We start from the raw sequence: 16,603 nt of genomic DNA, 5'->3' as shown, positions 1-16,603 counted from the left end.
TTTGGAAAATGAACACTCAGGTGTGTTTAGCAGAGGTGCTGGGTTTGGGGAGTGGGGGTTTTCATCCCAAGCCCAGGTCTGATCTTTTCCAGTACACTCCATGCTCACATCACAGAGTGTCATCACAGTTTTGTATTTTCCAAAATCTTTACAAGAATCTAATTAGTCCTCATCTATGCTCATCTGTATCAAAATTTAAAATACAGTTCATTTTAAATAAAGAATATCATCCTCAAACATTATGTACATTTTGAATCCATTCTAAATTACCTGAGTTTAATGACATGAAACTTATTCTCTCTTACCCTTAATGAGCATACAGCCCTGTTGGAGTGTGGGTCAGTCCTCAGTGAGATAAACTGAGTAGGCTCTGGGAGTTGGTGTTGGACAGGGAGGCCTGGCGTGCTGTGGTCCATGGTGTCGTGAAGAGTCGGACCTGACTGAGCGACTGAACTGAACTGGAATGTATGCTTGAAAATATTAACATGACTTGATCAATTATTTCTTCTTCTTCTGGTTAGTTTTTTTCATAGAATTTCTGTGGATGGGAATGACTACCCACCCCAGCATTCCTGCTTGGGAATTTCTTGGACAGAGGAACCTGGCAAGTTAAGAATTCATGGGTCACAAAAAATTGGACAGGCCTGAGTGACTAAAACTTTTCCTGGCTTTAGTGTTCTTTACAGTTACAGGAGCTTCTATCACCTTTTCTTAGCATTGTCTCTGTGAATCTGTCTGTGTTTTCTTAGTTAAAATCTGAAGTACCTAAGCTGAAGTAAAGTTTAAGCTCTGCCATTTAATGGCTGTTTGTCAATATTTGCCAAAAGGTATAAGAGCAACATTACTGATATTCATTATTTCTAACTAACCTAATCTCTGAGGTGGGGAGGGAACCAAGCTTCCCCCACTCCTGAACATCCTCAAGGATTCCCTTCTGACTACTCCTGTTTCTCACGGGTGGAAAGGACCAAACTTCCCCCACTCCTGCTAATTCAAAGGGTGCCTGCCACTTGGGAAGGCTTCCAGACTATCCTATTAGGCCCACTAAAATCTGTAAAACAGTTACTGTTCCAACTTAAGTATGAATTCTTACCTTACTATTCTATTTCATTGAGCTTCAAAACCGTCATTCATCGAGCAGAATTTTCAACATTACTAACTCAAATAACCTTGCTAAAAATATGGCACTTTGGCCCCACTTCAGAACTCTTGGCTCAGAATACACTTATTTTTTTTTTTCCTGTTTCTTTGATAAACAATTTAGCCTTTGTCACAGGAGTAGAAAACTGAAAAGTAAATATGCTAATGTTGCCCTGATGATTTTATAATTTGTCTTTCAGATTTGAATAGCTTCTCTAATGACTTGTGGATCATAACTCACCTCTTTTCTTCACATTAGAAATTGGGTAGAAAGGATTATTGTGTAAAAAATATATTTTGTAATACCAGCCAAGCCACTCAATCATGACCAGGTCTCTGAACTTGCTGTTTTCACCTTGGGTCACATAAGGAAGTCTTCCCACGGCCACATGCCCTCTGTGCTTTGTATTTCAGGGACGGCTGACGTTCCGGGATGTGGCCATAGAATTCACTCAAGAGGAGTGGGAATGCCTGGACCTCGGTCAGCGGGAATTGTACACGGACGTGATGTTAGAGACCTACGGGAACCTGGCCTCCTTGGGTGAGGACAACTGCCTTCCAGAATCACTCACCTACACACTAGGTTTTGGTTCCTTCATTTCAAGAATGTCTTCTGAAATTTTCTGCTTCCCACAGTAGTTCCAGATCTCTGCTTTCTAGGGGGAAATCAGTATCTGTGAGTTTAGAAAGAAGGGCTTCATGATTCGTTATGCTGGTGACAGTTTTCTTCCTTGATGTACTCCTCCTCCTTCATTCTAGGTTACTGGTATATGTGTAAGTTTTGTGGTATTAAATAGTTGCACACTCTCTTAATTTCACATTGACACCACTTACTTTTGCCTTAGTACTACTTGACCAGAATCTCAGGATCTGATTGTTAGGTGTTTGTTAGAATTGTAGAGCGACTTTGAATAAAGTATTTCTGGATATCGTTTTCTAGAGCAAAATGCGTTCTCGTCTCACCTGAATACATTTTGGATTTGATACTGAAGAATGTCTAACAACACAAATTTTCCTTTCTCTGATCAACAGGGCTTGTCTCTAAGCTGGAGCTGGTCGCCTTTCTGGAGCAACTGAAGGACCCCACGAATATAAGGAGAATGGAGACAACAGCCATTTACCCAGGTAGGTATGAATGGATGGAGATGATGACTCAGGTGAGTGGTCCAAGGAGCAGCGAAGAACTCATCCTTCATCACATCGTTTGGAAGATTTGCTTCAATGGAAATGGTTTGAAAACCTGGGTTTGTGTATGCTACTGTCATAGAAATGTATCACCTGACCCATTCTGTCTCTTAAATCATTCATGAATTTATCTCCAGTGATTAGTTTTCTCCACCACAGTGTGAACTAAAAGTCTCCTCTTGGCTTGTGACAAATTGCATTCATTCATTGCTCTTCCATTGCTTGGGGACCCTAGGAAAACTCTGCCAATTTCTGAGTAAATATGTGACACTCCTTTTCAACTTTCCTTCTACCTCTAGACAGAAATGTGTGTGTGTGAGTGGAGTGGTAGATAAACTACCAAACTTCCAGGAATACTGGGGATGGGTTTTTGTCCTCTGGTTTATAACTTCCTATCCACAGTGAATGACACATAGGACCTTCTATATAAATTTCAAATTCAAGTAATTTTTCACTGCAGAAAACAAAACCTCATAAAAATGAAAGAATGCACATCTCAGGTTGACTTCAAAGTTTCTCTTTCACTTATATGACCTCATATTTAATATCTTAAGTGTATTTGCCCTAATTCTAACTTGCTAAAATAATTTTTTTTTCTGTTGAAAACTTTAATTTTCATACAGTTCTTAAGATTACATAATATTTGTGAATACATTAAAATGAGCTTTTAGAATATTTTAGGGATTCATATTCTGAGAAGATAGTTTACCAAGGCTCACCAAAATTACTATTCCAATTTAATTTAAAAAATCTATCAAATACCCAACTTGACAGATATTTTATAATGAATAATATTATCATTTACTAATAATCTATGGCCCGGGCTCCATATAAAAATTATCATCTACATTTCTATACTCTGTTTACATAGTGAAAAAAATAGTAAGGTCTATTTTCTTGAAATTTCCATTCTGTTGGGAGAAACAGAAAATATAAATAAGTGGAATAAAATGTTATGAAAAATGTATTTGATTGAGAATGGTCACATGAAAGATATTTTAGATGCTCACTTAGCAAAGGATTCTTTTCAGAGATAATGCTTCAGACAAAATAGAGATGTGAGGGTAACAGCCATGTGACCTAAAATAATTTTTTATATTCTATTACCTGATAGAATTTTTAAATAAATTTGCATAAACTCTTAGCACATGTTCCACTATATTATTAATAGTTGATTCAAACTATGACAATTTTTAGGTTATATAAAGAAATCTTTTTTAAAAGTTCTAATTGGAATATAGCTATTTTCCAATTTTGTCCTCCTATACAGAAAAGAGTATCAATTATACATATCAGTCAGTTCAGTTCAGTTGCTCATTCGAGACTGACTTTGCAATCCATGGTGTGCAGCAAGCCAGGCTTCCCTGTCCATCATCAACTCCCAGAGCCTGCTCAAACTGTTGGTCATCGAGTTAGTGCTGCCATCTGACCATCTCATCCTCTGTCATCCCCTTGTCCTCTCATCTTCAGTCTTTCCCAGCATCAGGGTCTTTCTCAGTGGGTCACTTCTTCGCATCAAGTGGCCAAAGTATTGGAGTTTCAGCTTCACCATGTTGTTCTAAAGAATATCCAGGACTGATTTCCTTTAGGATGAAGTGGTGGGATCTTCAGTTCAAGGGACTCTCAAGAGTCTTCTCCAACACCACAGTTCAAAAGCATTAATTCTTTGGCACTCAGCTTTCTTCATGGTCCAACTCTCACATCCATACATGACTACTGGAAAAACCACAGCTTTGGCTAGATGAACCTCTGTCAGCAAAGTAATGCTTCTGCTTTTTAATATGCTGCCTGCTTTGGTCATAGCTTTTCTTCCAAGGAGCAAGCGTCTTTTACTTTCATAGCTGTAGTCACCATCTGCAGTGATTTTGGAACCCAGAAAATAAAGTCAGTGCTTTCACTGTTTCTCCTGCCGATTGCCATGAAACGATCTGACTGGTGCCATGATCTTCATTTTGTGAAGGCTGAGTTTTTCAGCGTTTTCACCCTCTTCTTTCAGTTTCATCAAGAGACTCCTCAGTTCCTCTTTGCTTATAAGGGTGGTGTCATCTGTACATCTGAGATTATGAATATTTCTCCCTGAAATCTTGATTCCAATTAGTGCTTCGTCCAACCTTATATGTTGCATGCGTACTGTGTATATAAGCTGAATAAGCAGGGTGACAGTGTACAGCCTTGACGTACTCCTTTCCCAATTTGGAGTCAGTCCATTGTCACATGTCCAGTTCTCACTGTTGCTTCTTGACATGCATACAGATGTCTCAAGATGCAGGTACGGTAGTCTGGTGTTCCCACCTCTTGAAGAATTTTCCACAGTTTCTTGTGATCCTCACAATCAAAGACTGTGGGGTAGCCAATAAAGATGTAGCTGTTTTTCCAGAACACTCTTGCTTTTTATATGATCCAAGGGATGTTGGCAATTTGATCTCTGGTTCCTCTGCCGTTTCTGAATCCAGTTTGAACATCTGGAAGCTCTCAGGTCACGTACTGTTGAAGCCTTGCCAGGAAAATGTTTGAGCCTTTATTACTGTTTGAAACGAGGGAAGTTGTGTAGCAGTTTGAGCCTTCCTTGGCGTTGTCTTTCTTTGTGATTGGCATGTGAACTGACCTTTCCCAGCCCTGTGTCCACTGCTGAGTGTTCAACATTTGCTGGCTTATCTAGTGCAGAACTTTAGCATTATCATCTTTTAGGACTTGAAATAGGTCAGCTGGAGTTCCATCACTTCCACTAGTTTTGTTGGTCTTCATGCCTTCTAAGTCCTACTTGACTTTGGATGCCAGGATATCTGTTCCTAGGTTTGTGATCACACCATCGTGGTTATCTTGGTCATTAGATCTTTTTTGTATAGTTCTTCCATGTATTCTTGCCAACTTCTTTTAATATCTTCTGCTGCTTTTAGGTCCACCCCGTTTCTGTCCTTTATTGTTCCCATCTTTGTTTGAAATATTCCTGGTACCTCTAATTTTCTTAAAGAGATCTCTAGTCCTTACCGTTCTATTGATTTCCTTCCCATTTAGGTCTCCACAGAGCAATGAGTAGAGTTCCCTCTTTCAGTCATGGTTTTAAAGTATCTCTTATTTAATTTCTTAAAACTAGTACTTTATTAAGTTTATCTTATTTGTATTCAGCTTTGTTGACAATGTCTTATGTGTCTTCAGTTTCTGATTAGTTCTTTATCACTATCATTTATGATTTTTAGATTGAAACATCTAATAGACAATTCTTAGAAACTTGTGTGGCAAGAAGTGGATTTAAGAATTACTAGGCACCTAGGATTTGTGAAAGTGTTTGCTGTCTGCACTGAAGAGGACTAAGAGCAGGAAGTAATCACTAGATTGCCTGTCACCCCTGAATTCAGTGGTGATTGGAGGCTTTTATCTTGTTTCTTCCCCTATAACCTATGGCTTTGCCATCTCATTTTGTCCAGCTTCAGTTTGCAGTCTCTCTTTTGAAGGCTACAGGAACCTAGTTAGTCTTCCTTCTGGTGTCTGCACCTTGGTGGGTGAGGTTGGTCCAGAGGTTGGTGCCCTCATCCTCTTGATCTGGGCTTTGATTGCTGTTAACCGTGACCAGGACCTGCTGTGGATATTCAGGGCTGTTTCCCAATTGTTCTGTGGTTGTTACTGCCCTCTCTCTGGTGGTGCCTGCTCCCTGTGTGGTGGAACAGAGCCCCCAGACCTGAATCTTAGCTGTGATTCTGATCTGTGTTGCGAGGCAGCTGGGAGAGGAGCACCGCACCTGGAGAAAAGTCGCTGAGTATTCCTCCTCTGGGGATGTTCCCTCAGGATGTGCTCTGGTTCCCCCTCCCATGCATTCTGCAGGCTCTCATGTGATGTAGCGTAGGCACTGCTCTTGGCCCCACCTTAACCATGGGCATGATGACACATAGGCCTGGTGACTCACAGATGTTGTTTTCACAAGGTCAGCGGCATAGATTCAGTGAAGTCAGGTCCTGCGATTGCAATCAATGTGGAGCTGGGCCTGCTGTGGTGATCTGGGGCAGCTCAGGCTCTGTCCTGGCCCAGCCCCCTTGTGTGGGAGCCCACAGAGTCTACAGCAGCTAGAGCTGCCCCTGCCTTGTCTGAGAGAGCGCTGGGAGGTGATTCAGATGTTCTGTAGGGGCTGAGTTTACATAGCCAGTTGTGGGTGTGAGACTGTGGCTTCTGTTGCTGCAGGGAGAGGTGTCAGCTTTTGTTCTTCATCCCTGGGGCTCAGCTGTGCTTTCAGGTCCATCTGAGTGTGTGGACAACTCACAGGTGTCTTCTCCTGAGCTGCCCAAGAGCACAGGAGTCTGCTGATTGTGGAGGAGGTCGATGGGGGAAGCCGTGCCTGGGGGCTCAAAAGTCCTACATGGTTGGAGTTCTTCATAGTCCTGGGTGAGCAGGTTCAGCAGAAGGGACAAGGGATGCAATGGGCTTCTTCTTTGGGCATCACTCACTAATGCCCCTCTGCTCTCTGGTGGTTCAGGCTTCCACCACAAGCATCCCCTTTGCAGAGCTCTTCCCACAGCCCCATTGATTCAGGATGTTTCCTCACAGCCAACCTCAATCCTCTGCCTGGGTCTGCTCTCCGAAACCCACATTTCAGCCTCCAGCCCTTGTCTGCAGTGGTGGACATGCCTCTCAGGCTGGGTGGGCAGGGCAGGGTCAGGACCCCGTGTGCAGGTCTCACCATGTCCTGCTACCACACGCTGGTTGCCATGTTCTCTCCACAGAGAATGAGGCTCTCCTCCTGTCCAAACTGAGTGCCCAATGACGGGCTTCCCTGAATGTGGAGACTGCTCCTCACTTTCATGTCCCCCCAGGTTGCAGGCCCCATCCCACTTCCTCTCCCTTTCCTTTTCCTTCTTCTTTCTGTTGTCCTACCTGGCTCAGCAGGAATCTTTCTTGTTTCTTTAGATTTCAAGTGGTCCCTGCTAGTGTTCAGCTGGGCTCTGTGAGAATTGTTTCATTTCTGATTCGTTTGTGGAGAGAGAGATGGTCTCCACATCTGCCTAATCCTCTGGCATCTTGATGCTTCCATCTCTATTTTTATCTCTATTTTAGTTTTAAACTAGCTATGGTCATCAATTTTCTCTAAATGTTTAAAGATATTCACTGAGAATAGCAGGGGAAATTACTTGTTATTTGGTATCTTTCAGCCTTGTCTCCACAAGACACCCAGGATTTGATGCTGAAGAATCCAGCATTAGAAGATGTGTCCCCAAAAGCACGCCTAGGAATATATCAAATGTTTCACCACAGAAACTTAAATTTAAGGAACGACTGGGAATGTACATGGGTATATGAAAGACAGAGAGGATCTTTATATGGACTTAAAGAAATGGAGACAGTTACACAGATTGCTAACATTACTGGAAAAAGAATTGAGCGACCCGAGTCAAGTTGGGAGAAACACCCACTTCAGTCTTCAACATTTGCCAAGATGTGTAAGTGTTTAAGAAAAGATTTCCATCCTTTTTTGAAACATACATGTTCTCTAAAAGGAAACGTGGAAAATCTGGGAGGTAATCTAGTCTCTATTGCAAATATTCATTCAAACAATTCTGAACATAGGCTTCGACTAAACATACATTCAAGCATGTCTGAACACCTACAATTTAACAGTGAGTGGGAAAACTCACAATCTAATCAATTTGAGGGATCCATGAGCAGGGGCTCATTTTTCTTCCCCCAACAGATATTTTCTCTCCATTCCAAGATGTATAATGTTGATGATACTGGAAGAGATGCAATCCAATCATCATTGTTCAATACATACTGTGATATGTTCAGTACACAGCAACTTTCCATGTGCAATGAAATGAGTCAGACCTTTAGTAAGAGCTCCAGCTCCAATAATTACAAGAGTATTTTTGGTGGACTGAGAAGGTATTCAGGAAACGAAATTGGATATATGGTTGAAGGGGACTCCAGTCTTAAGAAACATCAGGGACCTGAATTTTCAAACAAGGATTCTAAAAGTAACACATGTAGCAATACCTTTGATCAAATGTCAGGTTTTTCTCTCGTTAAGAGTACTTGTACTGAAAAGAGGACTTGTACTGAATATGGTATGGTTTCTAATCAGTCTTCAGAACTTATTCAACCACAGACTGTTCAGAATTCACAGAAAGAAAACAAGTGTAAGATATGTGGGAAACTGTTTAGTAAATCATGCCATCTAAGGGGACATAAGAAAATTCATACAGGAAGGAAACCTTTCCAATGTACAGAATGTAGCAAAGCGTTTAAGCATCGCTCAGTTCTTACTCGGCATCAGCGAACTCACACTGGAGAGAAACCTTATAAGTGTGCGGAATGGGGCAAAGCGTTTATTTACAACTCCCATCTTATTGAACACCAGCGAAATCATACTGGAGAGAAGCCTTATAAATGTAAAGAATGTGACAAAGCCTTTAGTCGTCCCTCACTTCTTACTGGACATGAGCGAATTCATTCTGGGGAGAGACCTTATAAATGTAAAGAATGTAACAAAACATTTACTAAGTGCTCAAATCTTACTCGACATCAGCGAATTCATTCTGGGGAGAGACCTTATAAGTGTAAAGAATGTAACAAAGCCTTTAGTCATCCCTCACTTCTTACTGGACATGAGCGAATTCATTCTGGGGAGAGACCTTATAAATGTGCAGAATGTGGCAAAGCCTTTACTTACAACTCACATCTTATTGAACACCAGCGAAATCATACTGGAGAGAAGCCTTATAAATGAAAGACAGTGACAAAGCCTTTATCTCTTACTCACAGCGAACCCATCATCAGCGAATTCATTCTGGGGAGAGACCTTATAAATGTAAACAATGTAACAAAGCCTTTAGTCGTCCCTCACTTCTCACTGGACATGAGCGAATTCATTCTGGGGAGAGACCTTATAAATGTAAAGAATGTAGCAAAGCCTTTATTCACTGTTCAGATCTTACTCGACATCAGCGAATTCATTCTGGGGAGAGACCTTATAAATGTCAGGAATGTAGCAAAGCGTTTATTCGTTGTTCAGATCTTACCCGACATCAGGGGATTCATACTGGAGAGAAGTCTTATAAATGTAAAGAATGTAACAAAGCCTTTCATCATTGCTCAGTTCTTACTCGACATCAGCGAAGTCATTCTGGGGAGAGACCTTATAAATGTAAAGAATGTAGCAAAGCCTTTTTTCAGTGCTGGCAACTTACTCAACATCAGCGAATTCATTCTGGGGAGAGACCTTATAAATGTCAAGAATGTAGCAAAGCCTTTATTCAGTGCTGGCAACTTACTCAACATCAGCGAATTCATACTGGAGAGAAGCCTCATAAATGTAAAGAATGTAACAAAGCCTTTCATCATTGCTCAGGTCTTATTCGACATCAGCGAAGTCATTCTGGGGAGAGACCTTATAAATGTAAAGAATGTAGCAAAGCCTTTTTTCAGTGCTGGCAACTTACTCAACATCAGCGAATTCATTCTGGGGAGAGACCTTATAAATGTCAAGAATGTAGCAAAGCCTTTATTCAGTGCTGGCAACTTACTCAACATCAGCGAATTCATACTGGAGAGAAGCCTTATAAATGTAAAGAATGTAACAAAGCCTTTCATCATTGCTCAGGTCTTACTCGACATCAGCGAATTCATTCTGGGGAGAGACCTTATAAATGTCAAGAATGTAGCAAAGCCTTTATTCAATACTCACATCATACTCGACATCAGCGAATTCATACTGGAGAGAAGTCTTATAAATGTTAAGAATGTAACAAAACCTTTATTGAATGCTCACATCTTACTTGACATTAAGAAATTCATACTGCAGAGAGACCTTAAAAATGTAAAGAATGTGACAAAGCCTTTATTCAGTGTTTGCAACTTACTCAACATGAGCGAATTCATACTGGAGCGAAGCCTTATAAATGTAAAAATGTGACAAAACCTTTACTATGAGTTCGGCCCTTACTCAACATCACCAAATTCATACCGGGGATAGATGTTATAAATGTACAGAATGTGGCAAGGCCTTCTTTAAGGGTTCTAATCTTACTAAACATCAGCGAATCCATATTGGGGAGAGACCGTATAAATGTACAGAATGTGGCAAAACCTTTAATCGGAACTCAATTCTTACTACATATTTGCGAGTTCATACTGGAGAGAAATCTTATAAATGTACAGAATTTGGCAAACCCTTTAGTCATGGTGGTAATCTCACTAAACATCTGAGAACACACACTGGAAAGAAACCCTAGTAATGGAACAAGTGATGGAAGAGGTTTGCCCTGAACATGCATCAGAAAACACAAGAGTTTATATAAGAAGTGATGTAACAAATATGTAGAAAGGTTGTTAATCAAAAGTTAAATCAAAGTAAATATCAGAGATTGCATACTAGAAGGCATTTCATTAGTTTTGTTTTCAGAAGTTTCTCTGAAGGAGAATGACTGTAGGGAGTACTCCATAGTTAAAACACATAGAAAATGGATATATTAGCATGAATCACGAGATGAAGGTTTATGGTTAGAAAGTTACAATTCTTAGCAATGTATGTATGTTTGTTAATAATGACATGATTTGAGATTATTTGAAGTGAATGTAATTCAGCACTCAAATAATCCATACAGTGCTCACCAGAATCCTTGTCTTGGTTTGAATGGATTAATCCACACTCAGCCTAGGGAGTCCGAGGCACTTTACTCAGGGTAACTTATAAAAGCTGAACTGCAAGTACTCCTGTTTTCTCTGGCTGATTCCAGCTTTGACCTTTCAGAAAATTCTGCCCTAAATCCTCCCCTACAGAGAGGTCTTAGGTGTGGTGAGTGTGAGGCTTTGAGCTCAAGACTCCTGAACATTGGTTTTGGAGAAATATCAGAACAAAATGGGATTTGCTGATGACTCCTTTCATGGCCCCACTGTAGACCTGCAGATTCATAACTTCTTGGAGTGGGGACCTGGGCACCAGGGATTTGTATTCATTGAAATGATTCAGAAAGAATCTTTAGCCTAGAGGTTTCCATCTGGTTTCCCATCAGGATAATGTGACGAGTGTCAGGAAATGACCTCACTGATGCCCTCCCAACGCAGTTTTAGTTTGGTCCTGTGGGAGCATCAGTGTGGTGTGTAGGATGTGCTCCAGGGATTCTAAGGGGAGGGCCGGGATAAGGACGTGGCTCCTGGTCCATTTGTGAGAGCTGAGGCCCAGCTTCAGTCCAAGGAGAGGCCACAGGGTTGGTCTAGCTGGATTTGGACCGGGGAAGTCAGTCAGCTCACACCGTCTGTGTGAGCAGAGTGTTAGCAGCTATCTATGGGGAGAAAACAATCAAGAAATTAGCTCACAGGCTGGTCTCCATGTAGGAACTGATTGTTCCTGAATCTCTCCTGAGACAGAGGACAGGAGCGGTCATTCTTCTCTCAGCTTTTCAAGGTCTTTCTGTCTGTAGTGAGACAGTGATTTCCTAGGCAGGTTGAGAAGAAGCTTGGGGGTCCCCAAGGAAAAAGGGGCCTGGAATTCTCAAGGAAGAAGAAAGGACAAACTTCTTCCCTCTACATTCCTTAGGATTATATAACAGTAATGTATTCTGCCTGAGGACAGTCTCTGGATTAAACCTTCTGGCTAATCCTGTCATTTTAAAATGTAAATTATAGGAGTAGATCTGGTGAGGTCTTTACAACCTCCAGACATTCTTTGGATTCACTGGAGAGTATGTAACTCCATTGCTAACACTCGCAAGCGGATACACTTTCTGCCCCCGTCTATGTCTGTCTATGTCAGAAGCTTTCTCTGTCTCCTTAATATTTTAATAAAACTTTACTACACAGAAGGTCTGAGCAATCAAGCCTTGTCTCTGGCCCCAGATTGAATTCTCCAGAGGCCAAGAACCCCAGCGTCTTTGCGTGATTCAGCAAAAACCTTTCATCTTGGGGGCTCATCCGGGAGTCTTCAGATCAAGGTAAGGATGCTTGGAGCTCTAGTTCTCCTAGTGAACACGTTTTCTGCTGTACTTGACTAACTCTTTGGTGTGCTTGCGTGAATGAATGAAATGCCCTGCATGAAGCAAGTGAACTGCTCTGCAGTTCTGTGGTGACCTCATAGGGCTGATGGCAGAAACCTGTCGGGGATTTATACCAACCTGCCAATGCCAAGAGGCACCCAGCGTCTCCTTCGGGGACTGACCAGAGACGGGCAAAGCATGTGGACTGAACTCTCCTTTCTCGGTCAAACTTTTTGGTCTCTTTGGCCATTGGAAATTAGATGGAGGACAGGAGCCAAAGAGGTAAAGAAAAGCAGGTTTCTCCAATCTATCCCTGGGATCATATACACAGAGCAGCCAGAGAGACCGAGGAACAGCCACACATGAAGAGGCTGCCTCTTCATGAAGAACCCACTGGGAGAAATAATCAGTCTATGAGAATTAATAAGCCTTTTTCTTATCAAGAAATACAAGAAATCAAGAAAGATCTGGGAGACTACTTAAATGACCCAGAAAAATATGTTAGAGCTTTTAAAGATGTTTCTCTCCTTTATGACCTTACTTGGAAGGATGTGATATATATCTTGGGACAAATGCTGACCCCCGACTCAAAAAAGTTTTGGGGAAAGCGGTTGCTTATGGAGATTAATTGCTTGGTAATGAATCAGTAGGAAAGAGGGAGATAGCCGCGCTCCCCACTGGGAATCAGGTGGTCCCAATTACAGAACCAGACTGGAACTACAACACAGCTAAAGGAAGATGGGATCAGAGTCATTTTGTCAGATATATTCTTGAAGGACTCAGGCAGGGGTGTGTTAAACCTTTAAGGTAAAATTGCTTAGTCGTGTCCGTCTCTTTGCGACCCCATGGAATGTAGCCTACCAGGCTCCTCTGTCCAGGGGATTTTCCAGGCAAGAGTCCTGCAGTGGGATGCCATTTCCTTCTCCAGGGGATCTTCCCGGCCCAGGGATTGAACCTGGGTCTTCAGCATTGCAGACAGACGCCTTACCATCTGAGCCACCAGGAAGACCATTAAACTAAGGCTTTAAACTCTGGCAAATTGGCAGACATAGCACAGGAGGAGAAGGAAGCTGCTGGTAAATTCCTCGATAGACGGAGAGAAGCAGATTCACTGAGATTGATCCCCAAAGTGAAGAGGGACAAGTGATCCTAAAGGATAGATTTCTCACTCAGTCTAGGCACCAGCCATAAGCTATTAAAACGGGCATATGGACCAAATCAGTCTTTAGATAATCTGTTCCAACTGGCTCAGACAGTCTATTATGGTAGGGATTATGAGGAAAAGAAAGAAAGACAAAAAGACAAAGGAACAGGTGGAAGCCATCGCAATGGTAATAAAAACCGTTCCTAAACAGCCTGAGAAAGATGCCCAGAGGGACCCAGGTGAAAAGGGATGGAGTTGCTATTACTGTGGAAAGGAGGGGCACCTCAAGCGGGATTGCCCTCAGGCATCTACGCTGCCCCCGGCTCCATGTCCGGTCTGCAGAGGACCACACTAGAAGAGAGACTGCCCCCAGAGGCGCAGGTCTCAGGGGTCGGACTCTCAAGACAATCAGGACTGAAGGTGCCCAGGGGTCCCCACACAAGCTCCCATCCTAATTACACCTGAGGAATCTCAGATATTAATAACTGTGGAGGCCAATCTGTCGATCTCCTTTTAGATACTGGGGCAAATTACTCTGTGCGTTCTGAAGCCCCTGGCCCTCTATCTTCCCAATCCGCTTCTGTAATGGGACTGTCTGGACAAGCCAAGAGATGGAGCAGATAATCTATGTGAGTCTACTTCTGCTGACTCTAAAAATCCTGAGTCTGCCGTTTGATCCTCAAGACTGCCTTCCTGTCCTGGGCCCATTCCTACGCTGAATTCCACAATCAGTCTCACTGCTGGGTCTGTGGAGTGCTCCCCTCTTCATCAGTGGAAGGCCTCCCGTGGTGGACATCCCCACTTCAAGGAAAAGACTCTCCAAGTCTGCAAATACCATCAATGACAATCACATGTGATACCTCATCTTAAACTGATGACATCTAACAATCTTAAGCTGGACTGATGTAACTATAGATATAACCTGACTTTTTATTTTGATTTTAACTTGATTTAATGACTCTTTTGCCTGTAACTGTATAATGGGATTTTTTATCCGTCTAAAGCTTTTAGTTTAGAAATGGTTGTCTAAGCTTCCTCATAGGAGGGAGCCTAGACACAGCCTCTTCCAACTATGACTTGGGGCCCCTGAATCAGAGACCCTCAATATGATGGTTAGGAGAATAGGTTGCCTCAACAACAATTTAGGGACCACACCCCTTAACAGCAGAAGCAGTTATGGAACAAAAACGGTGCCCCTTTCCCTTGGCAACACAATTCTAAAAGAAAGGTGGGGGGGGGGGGTGGGAATAAGAGAGTCATTTCCTAGGTAGGCTGATAAGAAGCCCAGGGGTCCCCAAGGAGAGAGAGGTCTGGAATACTCAAGGAGGAAGAAAGGACAAACTTTACTTTTTTCCCTCTACATTCCTTAGGATTATATAATAATAATGTATCCTGTCTGAGGACAGTCTCTGGATTAAACCTTCTGGCTAATCCTGTTATCTTAAAATGTAAATTATGGGAGTAGATCTGGTGAGGTCTTTACAACCTCCAGACATTCTTTGGATTCATTGGAGAGTATGTAACTCCATGGCTAACACTAGCAAGCAGGTACTCTTTCTGCCCCCTTCTGATGTCTATGTCAGAAGCTTTCTCTATCTCCTTTATACTTTAATAAAACTTTATTCCACAAAAGCTCTGAGCGATCAAGCCTCGTCTCTGGCCCCAGGTTGAATTCTCCTCTGGAGGCCAAAAACCCCGGCGTCTTTGCATGATTCAGCACCAACCTTTCAGTAGGAGCGGTGGTTGCAGGTTAAAAGCTCTGTTGATGCCTTCCAAGGTATTTTCTCAAAGCTCAGAAGTGCGTTTGCAGCATAACATCCCCAGAGAAGACAGAATAGGAGGAGGAAGAAGAGGAAACGGCAGCTTCTCAGTTAAAATGTCCTATCCTGGGTCTCCAGCTGTGTCTGCTTTTCCTCCTGAAATGCCCTAGTGAGAATATGCAAGACTTTAGTTCTCTGCTCTTAATTTTTCTTCCCAGGCATCTGTTATCATCTTAGTTTTCCCCATTTCGCCTTATAATAACGAAGACCTGCCCTTTAGACTACTTCCTTGTGTCCCAGAGCCTTTTCTCCGTTGTCTGCATCCTCACTTTCTACGGAGGATGATGAATTCTCAATATGAATCAGTGACTTTGAACTGTTCAAAATATTCTTTTTGTGAGAGATCAGCATGGGGAGTCACTCCTATCCTCACTCCCACTGGGATGTGGTTTGGTGTTGGGATTTTAGGGACGTTGGGAAATGCAGTGATGACTTAGCAACTGGATGCAATTTAGATATCTAAAACTGAGTTTGAAAATGTCATTATACATAGAACCAATTCTCTTCTGTCCATGGGATTTTCCAGGCAAGAATTCTCCAGTGGGTTGCCATTTTCTCGTCCCAGGGATTCTCTCCACCATGAGACTGAAGCCACATCTCCAGCACTGGCAGGCAGATTCTTTACCACTGAGTCAGCTGGGAAGCCCAGTGACTCAACTCAGTGGTCCAGAGTTTTTCAGAAAATGTTCAGAAGTAAAAAGAAAACTAGGAGATACTGTCCTTTGCATTGCTAAGACTTACTTGTTAAATGCATTATTAGGATACTAAACAGGGGAAGTATAGGTGTCATGAAATTTGCATAAAATTAACATTTTAAAATGTTAGGCTCAAGTTATAATTTCCTTGTTAATTCCAGAATGCCCAGGCAGTGATAGTGCATCTTTCATATGATTCATTTACACCATGACATTTGGTGTAATGATGTAATGATGTCCACTGGTTCTGGAGACGTCTCTTTGACATCATGAGGCTATGTAGTTCATACTTCTTTCCTCTCTCTTTAAAGAAGATTGTAGAAGAAAGGAATAAGGAATGTGTGGAAATGCTCATAGTTAATGGAGAAACTCCCCCATCTTGGTTTCTCTTTGCTTCTGAGAATGAATACTCATTGTGTGGATTATAGATGCTGGGTGTTTGGGGTAGGTGTATTGATCATCCAGGCCCAGGTGTGATGTGAAGATTATGGTACATGCAGACAAAGCTCATTCGTCTTCTACAAAAATAACCCCTGATAGGTAGACCTTGCTATCCTGATGTCCTTAAAACATGGCCATAGTCTGCTCCTGAATTGCGGAATTAAAAATGGGTGAACAATAGCTGTAAATCAAAGAATCAGCGCTACGGGAAATCCAAGATGT

General features: G+C 42.1%; 2 protein-coding genes and 1 pseudogene across 2 annotated transcripts in view; all 3 read left to right on the top strand.

The window, feature by feature from the left end:
- Window positions 1-8,031, top strand: part of LOC136157628 (KRAB domain-containing protein 5-like) — a 55,405-nt gene extending 47,374 nt beyond the window's left edge. Inside the window, exons 4-7 of the mRNA XM_065919450.1 lie at window positions 1,555-1,681; window positions 2,173-2,265; window positions 7,464-7,595; window positions 8,003-8,031. Of these exons, the coding sequence (XP_065775522.1) occupies window positions 1,555-1,681; window positions 2,173-2,265; window positions 7,464-7,595; window positions 8,003-8,031 (381 nt within the window). The remainder of the gene's footprint in view (window positions 1-1,554; window positions 1,682-2,172; window positions 2,266-7,463; window positions 7,596-8,002) is intronic.
- Window positions 8,032-8,218: 187 nt separating this feature from the next.
- On the top strand, window positions 8,219-10,604 carry LOC136157627 (zinc finger protein 420-like). The gene is made up of 3 exons (XM_065919449.1): window positions 8,219-8,987; window positions 9,071-10,031; window positions 10,283-10,604. Exons 1-3 carry the CDS (start codon window positions 8,219-8,221, stop codon window positions 10,539-10,541), a joined length of 1,989 nt encoding a protein of 662 aa, XP_065775521.1. The 3' UTR covers window positions 10,542-10,604.
- A 3,005-nt stretch (window positions 10,605-13,609) lies between these two features.
- LOC136157626 (zinc finger protein 345-like) overlaps window positions 13,610-16,603 on the top strand; it is a 33,123-nt pseudogene continuing 30,129 nt past the window's right edge.

The sequence above is a fragment of the Muntiacus reevesi genome, chromosome 2 (assembly GCF_963930625.1).
Source record: "Muntiacus reevesi chromosome 2, mMunRee1.1, whole genome shotgun sequence".
NCBI classification, from domain to species: Eukaryota; Metazoa; Chordata; class Mammalia; order Artiodactyla; family Cervidae; genus Muntiacus; species Muntiacus reevesi.
Note: the sequence above shows the minus strand (reverse complement) of the source record. Positions and strands in the feature narration are given on the sequence as shown.